This window comes from Cherax quadricarinatus, chromosome 86 (assembly GCF_038502225.1).
Source record: "Cherax quadricarinatus isolate ZL_2023a chromosome 86, ASM3850222v1, whole genome shotgun sequence".
Classification (NCBI taxonomy): Eukaryota; Metazoa; Arthropoda; class Malacostraca; order Decapoda; family Parastacidae; genus Cherax; species Cherax quadricarinatus.
This window is the reverse complement of record NC_091377.1, coordinates 1,225,241-1,237,932: the sequence shown is the minus strand read 5'-3', so window position 1 is coordinate 1,237,932 and position 12,692 is coordinate 1,225,241. Positions and strand designations below refer to the sequence as shown.

The 12,692-nt window shown below is 39.4% G+C and overlaps 1 protein-coding gene across 1 annotated transcript in view; it reads left to right on the top strand.

Moving 5' to 3' along the window:
* Window positions 1–12,692, top strand: part of Stt3A (catalytic subunit 3A of the oligosaccharyltransferase complex) — a 52,319-nt gene that overhangs the window by 13,659 nt on the left and 25,968 nt on the right. The window contains 1 exon segment of the mRNA XM_053797461.2: window positions 3,649–3,739. Within this exon segment, the coding sequence (XP_053653436.2) occupies window positions 3,649–3,739 (91 nt within the window).

Below are 12,692 nucleotides of genomic sequence, written 5' to 3'. Positions count from 1 at the left end.
GCCTCCTCTCGTTCCTATCTAACATGCTGATTCATGCATGCTTTCTGGAAGTCTAAGCCTCTGGCACACACAACCTAGGATGTTATATGTTTTCTTAATTGGTTTATCCTGCTATAGGGAAAATGGCTGATATTAATAAGTAAAAAAATGTTTTATATAATTTTTTTCTAACAAGTTGGCCATTTCCCACCTAGGCAGTGTGGCCAAAAAAGAAAGAAAAACACAAAAAGAAACAAAAACTTTTATCATTCAACACTTTCACCATCACTTATACATAATCACTGTCTTTGCAGAGGCACCCAGATACGAGAGTTTAGATAGTCGCTCCAAACTGCCAATATCCCAAACCCCTCTTTTAAAGTGCAGGCATTGTACTTCTCATTTCCAGGACACTAATCCGGCTAACCGGTTTCCCTGAATCCCTTCACAAAATATTACCCTGCTCAAACTCCAACAGCTCGTCAGGTCCCAAATCATACGTCTCCATTCACTCTTATCTAACACGCTCATGCACGCTTGCTGGAAGTCCAAGCCCCTTGACCACAAAACCTTCTTTATACCCCTCCCTCCAACCTTTTTGAGGGTGACCCCTATCAAGCCTTCCTTCCCCTACAGATTTATACGCTCTCCAAGTCATTCTACTTTGTTTCATTCTCTCTAAATGGCCAAACCACCTCAACAACCCCTCCTCCGCCCTCTGACTAATACATGTACTTTTAAGAACTCCACACCTCCTGATTTCCACACTACGAATTCTCTGCATAATATTTACACCATTTAGGACATCTTCATTGCCTCCATCTGTTTCCTCGCTGCAGCATTTATAACCCAAGCTTTACACCCATATAAGAGTGTTGGTACCACTATAATACATTCCCTTCTTTGCTTCCATGGATAATTTTTTTTTTTTTTGTCACCACAGATACCTCAATGCACCACTCGCCTTTTTTTTCTTCATCAATTCTATGGTTAACCTCATCCTTCATAAACCCATCAGCTGACAAGTCAACTCCCAAAAATCTGAAAACATTCACTTCTTCCATACTCCCTCTCCAATGTGATATCCAGTTTTTCTTTATCTAAATCGTTTGATACCCTCATCACCTTACTCTTTTCTATGTTCACTTTCAACTTTCTACTCTTACACACTCTCCCAAACTCATCTGCTAACCTTTGCAACTTTTCTTTAGAATCTCCCAAAAGTACAGTATCATCAGCAGAAAGTAACTGTGTCATCTCCCATTTTGTATTTGATTCCCCATAATTTAATCCCACCCGTCTCCCCAACACTAACTAGCATTTACTTCTTTTACATCCCCATCTATAAATATATTAAACAACCATCGTGACATTAAACATCCCTGTCTAAGACCTACTTCTCTGGGAAGTACTCCCTCTCTCCTACACACCCTAACCTGAGCCTCCCTGTCCTCATAAAAACTCTTTACAGCATTTGGTAACTTACTACCTATTCCATACACTTGCAACATCTGCCACATTGCTCCCTTTTCCACTCTGTCATATGCCTTTTCTAAATCCATAAATGCAGTGAAAACTTACATACCTTTATCTAAATACTGTTCACATATATTCTTCAGTGTAAACACTTGATCTACACATCCCCTCATCTACATATCTACACATCCACTCTAAAGCCTCCTTGCTCATCTGCAATCCTGCTCTCTGTCTTACTTTTATTTCTTTCAATAATAACCATACCATACACTTTACCTGGTATACTCAATCAGTAAACTTATTCCCCTATAATTTTTACAATCTCTCTTGTCCCCCTTCCCTTTATATAAAGGAACTCTACACACACTCTGCCAATCCCTAGGTACCAACCACTCAACACTATATCCCCCCTGCTTTTAACATTTCTGTCATGATCCTGTCAGTTCCAACTGCATTACCCCCTTTCATTCTATGTAATGCCTCATGCACCTCGCCCACACTCACATTCTGCTCTTCTTCACTCTTAAAAGATGTTATACCTCCCTGGCCAGTGCATGAAATTACCACCTTCCTTACTTCATCGACATTTAAAACTCCTCAAAATATACCCGCCGTGCGTGCGTGAGCGTGTTAGATAGGAGTGAATGGAGACGAATGGTACTTGGGACCTGACGATCTGTTGGAGTGTGAGCAGGGTAATATTTAGTGAAGGGATTCAGGAAAACCGGTTATTTTCATATAGTCGGACTTGAGTCCTGGAAATGGGAAGTACAGTGCCTGCACTTTGAAGGAGGGGTTTGGGATATTGGCAGTTTGGAGGGATATGTTGTGTATCTTTATATGTGTATGCTTCTAAACTGTTGTATTCTGAGCACCTCTGCAAAAACAGTGATAATGTGTGAGTGTGGTGAAAGTGTTGAATGATGATGAAAGTATTTTCTTTTTGGGGATTTTCTTTCTTTTTTGGGTCACCCTGCCTCGGTGGGAGACGGCCGACTTGTTGGAAAAAAAAAAAAAAAATCTACCCAATACAGTGGACCCCCGGTTTACGATATTATTTCATTCCAGAAGCATGTTCAGGTGCCAGTACTGACCGAATTTGTTCCCATAAGGAATATTGTGAATTAGATTAGTCCATTTCAGACCCCCAAACATACACATACAAACGCACTTACATAAATACACTTACATAATTGGTTGCATTGGGAGCTGATCGTAAACCAGAGGTCCACTGTACCTCCATCTCCCCATCTACTAACTCCCCTATTCTGTTTTTAACTGACAAATCCATTTGTTCCATAGGTTTTCTTAACCTGTTTATCTCACTACAAATTTTTTTCTTATTCTCAGCAAAATTTCTTGACAGTGCCTCTCCCACTCTATCATTTGCTCTCCTCTCGCACTCTCTCCTTTTGTGTGAATGCACACACACTACTTACATTAAAATATTTACATTCTTAGTTTATAGTGAGTCGTGAATATATTTGTTGTAGGAAGTCCGAATAAATGAAGAGTGGGTATATGTAATTGAAAACTGCTGTGTTAGTGTAATACTGTAAAGTGAAACACTGTAATGCAGGATCCTCCTGTATATATAGTCTTCAGCATTAAAAGTAAGTAAAAAAAACAGATGAACAAAGATGTATTAGCATCAGTAAATTGTAAAATGTAAACATTGCTGGCACTTTAACCCCACTGTTGCCAGTTAGTGATCATTTTTTCATCAACTTTAACATGCTATAAAATTGTAAGTTTTTATCACATTCTGCTCATTTTAGCCTTATCGATTCAGAAAAATGAACTCTCGAGCTGTAAGATTTTTTTTTTTTTTTTTTCAAAATCTTTTCTCCCCCCCCCCCCCCCACACACACACACAAGAATTTTTTTTATCCAAGGTCTTCCACAGTTAAGGGTTAAAAAAAAAAATTATATAAAGTTCTCCTTGTATAAGTGGAGAAGAATCTTTCCTTCGTAAACCATGCACATCGTAAAAAAGTGACTACAGTGCCAGGAGCACTGTATAAATTACTATCTTAAAAAGAAAAACTCGTTTTTCTTTTTTGGTCACCCTGCCTCGGTGGGATACGACAGTTTTTTTTTTTTAAGTATTTTTTTTTTCAACAAGTCGGCCGTCTCCCACCGAGGCATATAATAATATAAATACTGTATGTACATGCATGTATACTTTTTCAGGGTCCAGGTGCAGGGTTAGTAGCAGCTGTTATGATTGCCATTGTCCCAGGATATATTTCCAGATCTGTAGCGGGTTCCTATGATAATGAAGGTAAGAGCTTTTTATTTAGACTTCCATTATTATTTTTGGAAAACAAATTGTTAGTATTTGTCTTTGAGTTGTACTTGAATCATTTGCAAAACAGTAATAAAAATGCTGATGAAAATTGATAATAGAAAAGCTTTTGAAAATGGTCAACCAGAGACTTGTTTGTATTGTATTTCCCTTCATTAATTGGGAGGATATGTTATATGTATATCTTTATATGTATATGCTTCTAAACTGTAGTATTCTGGACACCTCTGCAAAAACAGTGGTTATGTATGAATGAGGTGAAGGTGTTGAATGATGATGAAAGTATTTTCTTTTTGGGGATTTTCTTTCTTTTTGGGTGACCCTGCCTCGTTGGGAGATGGTCGACCTGTTAAAAAAAGAGTGCATACCAGACTTCTGATAATAAAAGAATGGAGATCCTGTAAAGGCTTAACCCCTTCAGATATTTGGACTATGGGCCATTACCTGGGAATTGGTTGCTTATTAAGTTTACGTTTGCCATTGAAACATTTATGTAGCACGTATACTTCACTTGTATAATAGTAGATTTTGTTGTGCTGGTAGAGGGCTTTTGATCCAAGAAATTAGGTGTCACTCTCCCTCTTGTATCACATTTTATTATCTTTCAGTCCCTAGGCAGTATATAACCCCTACAGGTTTACTACTTCCTGTGAATATATACAGCCCCTCCTCACTTAGTAACGTGCTTGTTTACCGATTCCTCAGACTTATGACGGGCTCTCTGACCAGTATGCATATCTAAATAATGTATATTAGAGCTGATTTCTTATATTCTGTTTATTGCAATATGCAGGACACTACTGTATAAACATTTAAAAATACAGTGGACCCCCGGTTAACGAGTTTTTTTCATTCCAGTAGTATGTTCAGGTGCCAGTACTGACCGAATTTTTTCCCATAAGGAATATTGTGAAGTAGATTAGTCAATTTCAGACCCCCAAACATACACGTACAAACGCACTTACATAAATACACTTACATAATTGGTCGCATTTGGAGGTGATCGTTATGCGGGGGTCCACTGTATATCAGAAATGTTATAAATAGTGCAAAGGTGACATTAAAGCAATATCAAAGATGGTTGAGACAAACCCATTACCATTATAGTATACTCCTCACTTAGCGACGAATTCATTTACCGACGTGGTCTAAGGAACAGAACTTCGTCGTTAAGTGAAGAGAGGCTGTATTTAACAAAGCTTAAGAAACTATTACAGATGTTTAGATTGGTCTTTTCAAACACATTATTTAGCATAGTATTGCCAACTTGTGCACCCTTGTCAATGAAATTCAAAGAATATCCTACAACTTTATACATTTTGTAAATATTCTCTTAAGTATTTAGATACAGCTCTATTGCCTTCAGCATTATGTTGTATATGGCATCTAATTTCAGCATTAGCCCTTTCACTGTCCCTTATCTGAAACTTGTCCACACTGGCCAAGAATTTTCAAAAAGTTTTTTGTTATTTTTTCTTATGAAATGGTAGGGAATCTCTTTCTGAAGGAAGTAAGACAAAAAGTACAAAATTTGATAGAAAATTGATGAGATTACGCTTTCGCAAATTTTGCTGTGTCAGTGATACTTATGCATTGGTGATTTTGCCCATTTTGAACACTATTTTAGGCCAGTTATGTTGTTCCAGTCGACCAAATTCTTAACTATTTCGCTAGTATGTCTTCCCTTTTATAGATTGAGCACAAGAAATCTCCCATTCAACTACACAATAAAGTAATCAGAAATTGGTAAGTTGGCCAATTTCACACAGATTTCAAAGTATTCCATTTTCAGAATAAGGTCTAGAATAAAAAATTGAGGCATTCCTGGCACTAAAATAACATTTCCTCTGTTCATTGGTTACATTCCCAGGCTTTACACATGAATTCCATTTTGATTTTATATTCAGCTTTTCTTTCTTTCAATGTACCAGCCGTATCCCACCGAGGTGGGGTGGCCCAAAAGGAAAAATGAAAGTTTCTCCTTTCAAATTTAGTAATATATACAGGAGAAGAGGTTACTAACCCCTTGCTCCTGGCATTTCAGTCGCCTCTTACGACACGCATGGCTTACGGAGGAAGAATTCTGTTCCACTTTCCCATGGAGATAAGAGGAAACAAACAAGAACAAGAACTAGAAAGAAAATAGCAGAAAACCCAGAGGGGTGTGTGTATATATATGCTTGTACACCTACCATCTGACTTACGACCGAGTTCGGTTCCGTGAAACCGGTCGCAAGTCGAAATGGTCATAAGTCGAACTTTACTACTGAAAATCAACAAAACGCTTTTGTAATGATTTTATTTTATTGTTTTATTTTGGTATTTCATGTTTTACTTTACTTTTTATGCTGTTAGTACTGTATTTTATACTGTAAGGTTTAGGATAAACACTGTGTACAACACAAATTTATTATTTATTATCACACTGGCCGATTCCCACCAAGGCAGGGTGGCCCAAAAAAGAAAAACTTTCACCATCATTCACTCCATCACTGTCTTGCCAGAAGGGTGCTTTACACTACAGTTTTTAAAATGCAACATTTACACCCCTCCTTCAGAGTGCAGGCACTGTACTTCCCATCTCCAGGACTCAAGTCCGGCCTTCCGGTTTCCCTGAACGCCTTCATAAATGTTACTTTGCTCACACTCCAACAGCACGTCAAGTATTAAAAATCATTTGTCTCCATTCACTCCTATCAAACACGCTCACGCATGCCTGCTGGAAGTCCAAGCCCTTCGCACACAAAACCTCCTTTACCCCCTCCCTCCAACCTTTCCTAGGCCGACCCCTACCCCGCCTTCCTTCCACTACAGACTGATACAGTCTTGAAGTCACTGTTTCGCTCCATTCTCTCTACATGTCCGAACCACCTCAACAACCCTTCCTCAGCCCTCTCAGCAACAGTTTTGGTAATCCCGCACCTCCTCCTAACTTCCAAACTACGAATTCTCTGCATTATATTCACACCACACATTGCCCTCGGACATGACATCTCCACTGCCTCCAGCCTTCTCCTCGCTGCAACATTCATCACCCATGCTTCACACCCATATAAGAGTGTTGGTAAAACTATACTCTCATAAATTCCCCTCTTTGCCTCCAAGGACAAAGTTCTTTGTCTCCACAGACTCCTAAGTGCACCACTCACCCTTTTCCCCTCATCAATTCTATGATTCACCTCATCTTTCATAGACCCATCTGCTGACATGTCCACTCCCAAATATCTGAATACATTCACCTCCTCCATACTCTCTCCCTCCAATCTGATATCCCATCTTTCATCACCTAATCTTTTTATCCTCATAACCTTACTCTTTCCTGTATTCACTTTTAATTTTCTTCTTTTGCACACCCTACCAAATTCATCCACCTAATCTTTTTGTTATCCTCATAACCTTACTCTTTCCTGTATTCACTTTTAATTTTCTTCTTTTACACACCCTACCAAATTCATCCACCAATCTCTGCAATGTCTCTTCAGAATCTCCCAAGAGCACAGTGTCATCAGCAAAGAGCAACTGTGACAACTCCCACTTTATGTGTGATTCTTTATCTTTTAACTCCACACCTCTTGCCAAGACCCTCGCATTTACTTCTCTTACAACCCCATCTATAAATATATTAAACAACCACGGTGACATCACACATCCTTGTCTAAGGCCTACTTTTACTGGGAAATAATTTCCCTCTTTCCTACATACTCTAACTTGAGCCTCACTATCCTCGTAAAAACTCTTCACTGCTTTCAGTAACCTACCTCCTACACCATACACCTGCAACATCTGCCACATTGTCCCCCTACCCACCCTGTCATACGCCTTTTCCAAATCCATAAATGCCACAAAGACCTCTTTAGCCTTATCTAAATACTGTTCACTTATATGTTTCACTGTAAACACCTGGTCCACACACCCTCTACCTTTCCTAAAGCCTCCTTGTTCATCTGCTATCCTATTCTCCGTCTTACTCTTAATTCTTTCAATAATAACTCTACCATACACTTTACCAGGTATACTCAACAGACTTATCCCCCTATAATTTTTGCACTCTCTTTTGTCCCCTTTGCCTTTATACAAAGGAACTATGCATGCTCTCTGCCAATCCCTAGGTACCTTACCCTCTTCCATACATTTATTAAATAATTGCACCAACCACTCCAAAATTATATCCCCACCTGCTTTTAACATTTCTATCTTTATCCCATCAATCCCGGCTGCCTTACCCACTTTCATTTTACCTACTGCCTCACGAACTTCCCTCACACTCACAACTGGCTCTTCCTCACTCCTACAAGATGTTATTCCTCCTTGCCCTATACACAAAATCACAGCTTCCCTATCTTCATCACAAATAGTTGTTTATTTCCCAGAAATTTGGCATAAAAAACACGGTCGTAAGTCGAGTGGTCGTAAGTCGAGCAGGTCATAAGTCGGATGGTAGGTGTACATGTATGTGTAGTGTGACCTAAGTGTAAGTAGAAGTAGCAAGACATACCTGAAATCTTGCATGTTTATGAGACAGACAAAAGACACCAGCAATCCTACCATCATATGAAACAATTACAGGCTTTAGTTTTACCACTTGGCAGGACAGTAGTACCTCCCTGGGCGGTTGCTGTCTACCAACCTACTACCTAGAATATTCAACTTTTATTCACACAAAAAACTAGATTTACTCTGGTGCAGTATTGTAATAATTGTATAAATAATATCAGTGCATTTGTGTATGCATATATCGGACGTGTGATGTGATTTGTTTACTGTTGAATATCGGCAATTTGAGCTCAATTTTAAACTATTTTCAGTCCTGAAAGCAATCAAAATCATCTCTATTTCTGTAATATATCTTCCATTTTATCAAACAACACCAAGAAATCGAGAACATAACCATTAAAACTATACGAAAATACACTGCAAAGTCACTGTTTTAACCATTTTAGGGCCCATGCCATAGTTTTACGGCTTTGAAGCCAGTGTCACTGCCATAGTTCTATGCCATGAGCTCATTTCACTCAAATAAGCTGTGAGCTGTAAATTTGGGCCTTGATATGAGAGAATGGGTCTGTGGTAAAAGTGCACAATATAAAAATGTGAAGGCTTACTCAGCCCTGTAACAACTTCAGTCAGTATTACTCAGGCTGGCTCCTCCTCAGGAAAATTAATGAATAGAAAAAGAAATAATAACAGACAAACATAAACACTTTATTATATAGAAAATATAAAATATAAAACAGGTTGGTAGGTTGGTAGACAGCAACCACCCAGGGAAGTACTACCGTCCTGCCAGATGACTGTGAAACAAAAACCTGTAACTGTTTTGCATGATGGTAGGATTGCTGGTTTCTTTTTCTGTCTCATAAACACGCTAGATAACAGGGATATCTTGCTACTCCTACTTACACTTTGGTCACACTTCACAGACACGCACATGCATATATATATATACATACATCTAGGTTTTTCTCCCTTTTTCTAAATAGCTCTTGTACTTTTTATTTCTTCTATTGTCCATGGGGAAGTGGAAAAGAATCTTTCCTCCGTAAGCCATGCGTGTCGTATGAGGCGACTAAAATGCCGGGAGCAATGGGCTAGTAACCCCTTCTCCTGTATACATTTACTAAAAAAAAAGAGAAGAAGAAAAACTTTATAAAACTGGGTTGCTTAAATGTGCGTGGATGTAGTGCGGATGACAAGAAACAGATGATTGCTGATGTTATGAATGAAAAGAAGTTGGATGTCCTGGCTCTAAGCGAAACAAAGCTGAAGGGGGTAGGAGAGTTTCAGTGGGGGGAAATAAATGGGATTAAATCTGGAGTATCTGAGAGAGTTAGAGCAAAGGAAGGGGTAGCAGTAATGTTAAATGATCAGTTTTGGAAGGAGAAAAGAGAATATGAATGTGTAAATTCAAGAATTATGTGGATTAAAGTAAAGGTTGGATGCGAGAAGTGGGTCATAATAAGCGTGTATGCACCTGGAGAAGAGAGGAATGCAGAGGAGAGAGAGAGATTTTGGGAGATGTTAAGTGAATGTATAGGAGCCTTTGAACCAAGTGAGAGAGTAATTGTGGTAGGGGACCTGAATGCTAAAGTAGGAGAAACTTTTAGAGAGGGTGTGGTAGGTAAGTTTGGGGTGCCAGGTGTAAATGATAATGGGAGCCCTTTGATTGAACTTTGTGTAGAAAGGGGTTTAGTTATAGGTAATACATATTTTAAGAAAAAGAGGATAAATAAGTATACAAGATATGATGTAGGGCGAAATGACAGTAGTTTGTTGGATTATGTATTGGTAGATAAAAGACTGCTGAGTAGACTTCAGGATGTACATGTTTATAGAGGGGCCACAGATATATCAGATCACTTTCTAGTTGTAGCTACACTGAGAGTAAAAGGTAGATGGGATACAAGGAGAATAGAAGCATCAGGGAAGAGAGAGGTGAAGGTTTATAAACTAAAAGAGGAGGCAGTTAGGGTAAGATATAAACAGCTATTGGAGGATAGATGGGCAAATGAGAGCATAGGCAATGGGGTCGAAGAGGTATGGGATAGGATTAAAAATGTAGTGTTAGAGTGTTCAGCAGAAGTTTGTGGTTACAGGAAAGTGGGTGCAGGAGGGAAGAGGAGCGATTGGTGGAATGATGATGTAAAGAGAGTAGTAAGGGAGAAAAAGTTAGCATATGAGAAGTTTTTACAAAGTAGAAGTGATGCAAGGAGGGAAGAGTATATGGAGAAAAAGAGAGAAGTTAAGAGAGTGGTGAAGCAATGTAAAAAGAGAGCAAATGAGAGAGTGGGTGAGATGTTATCAACAAATTTTGTTGAAAATAAGAAAAAGTTTTGGAGTGAGATTAACAAGTTAAGAAAGCCTAGAGAACAAATGGATTTGTCAGTTAAAAATAGGAGAGGAGAGTTAGAGGTATTGGGAAGATGGAGGGAATATTTTGAAGAATTGTTAAATGTTGATGAAGATAGGGAAGCTGTGATTTCGTGTATAGGGCAAGGAGGAATAACATCTTGTAGGAGTGAGGAAGAGCCAGTTGTGAGTGTGGGGGAAGTTCGTGAGGCAGTAGGCAAAATGAAAGGGGGTAAGGCAGCCGGGATTGATGGGATAAAGATAGAAATGTTAAAAGCAGGTGGGGATATAGTTTTGGAGTGGTTGGTGCAATTATTTAATAAATGTATGGAAGAGGGTAAGGTACCTAGGGATTGGCAGAGAGCATGCATAGTTCCTTTGTATAAAGGCAAAGGGGATAAAAGAGAGTGCAAAAATTATAGGGGGATAAGTCTGTTGAGTGTACCTGGTAAAGTGTATGGTAGAGTTATAATTGAAAGAATTAAGAGTAAGACGGAGAATAGGATAGCAGATAAACAAGGAGGCTTTAGGAAAGGTAGGGGGTGTGTGGACCAGGTGTTTACAGTGAAACATATAAGTGAACAGTATTTAGATAAGGCTAAAGAGGTCTTTGTGGCATTTATGGATTTGGAAAAGGCGTATGACAGGGTGGATAGGGGGGCAATGTGGCAGATGTTGCAAGTGTATGGTGTAGGAGGTAGGTTACTGAAAGCAGTGAAGAGTTTTTACGAGGATAGTGAGGCTCAAGTTAGAGTATGTAGGAAAGAGGGAAATTTTTTCCCAGTAAAAGTAGGCCTTAGACAAGGATGTGTGATGTCACCGTGGTTGTTTAATATATTTATAGATGGGGTTGTAAGAGAAGTAAATGCGAGGGTCTTGGCAAGAGGTGTGGAGTTAAAAGATAAAGAATCACACACAAAGTGGGAGTTGTCACAGCTGCTCTTTGCTGATGACACTGTGCTCTTGGGAGATTCTGAAGAGAAGTTGCAGAGATTGGTGGATGAATTTGGTAGGGTGTGCAAAAGAAGAAAATTAAAGGTGAATACAAGAAAGAGTAAGGTTATGAGGATAACAAAAAGATTAGGTGATGAAAGATTGAATATCAGATTGGAGGGAGAGAGTATGGAGGAGGTGAACGTATTCAGATATTTGGGAGTGGATGTGTCAGCGGATGGGTCTATGAAAGATGAGGTGAATCATAGAATTGATGAGGGAAAAAGAGTGAGTGGTGCACTTAGGAGTCTGTGGAGACAAAGAACTTTGTCCTTGGAGGCAAAGAGGGGAATGTATGAGAGTATAGTTTTACCAACGCTCTTATATGGGTGTGAAGCGTGGGTGATGAATGTTGCAGCGAGGAGAAGGCTGGAGGCAGTGGAGATGTCATGTCTGAGGGCAATGTGTGGTGTGAATATAATGCAGAGAATTCGTAGTTTGGAAGTTAGGAGGAGGTGCGGGATTACCAAAACTGTTGTCCAGAGGGCTGAGGAAGGGTTGTTGAGGTGGTTCGGACATGTAGAGAGAATGGAGCGAAACAGAATGACTTCAAGAGTGTATCAGTCTGTAGTGGAAGGAAGGCGGGGTAGGGGTCGGCCTAGGAAAGGTTGGAGGGAGGGGGTAAAGGAGGTTTTGTGTGCGAGGGGCTTGGACTTCCAGGAGGCATGCATGAGCGTGTTTGATAGGAGTGAATGGAGACAAATGGTTTTTAATACTTGACGTGCTGTTGGAGTGTGAGCAAAGTAACATTTATGAAGGGATTCAGGGAAACCGGCAGGCCGGACTTGAGTCCTGGAGATGGGAAGTACAGTGCCTGCACTCTGAAGGAGGGGTGTTAATGTTGCAGTTTAAAAACTGTAGTGTAAAGCACCCTTCTGGCAAGACAGTGATGGAGTGAATGATGGTGAAAGTTTTTCTTTTTCGGGCCACCCTGCCTTGGTGGGAATCGGCCAGTGTGATAAAAAAAAAAAAAAAAAAAAAATGAAATATTAATCCTACATTAAAGAAAATGAAAAATGAAAAATATAAATGATAACTGAATTCAAGGCTAATATAAAACTTGGGTGTCTGGTGTTGGTGACACTGCTTG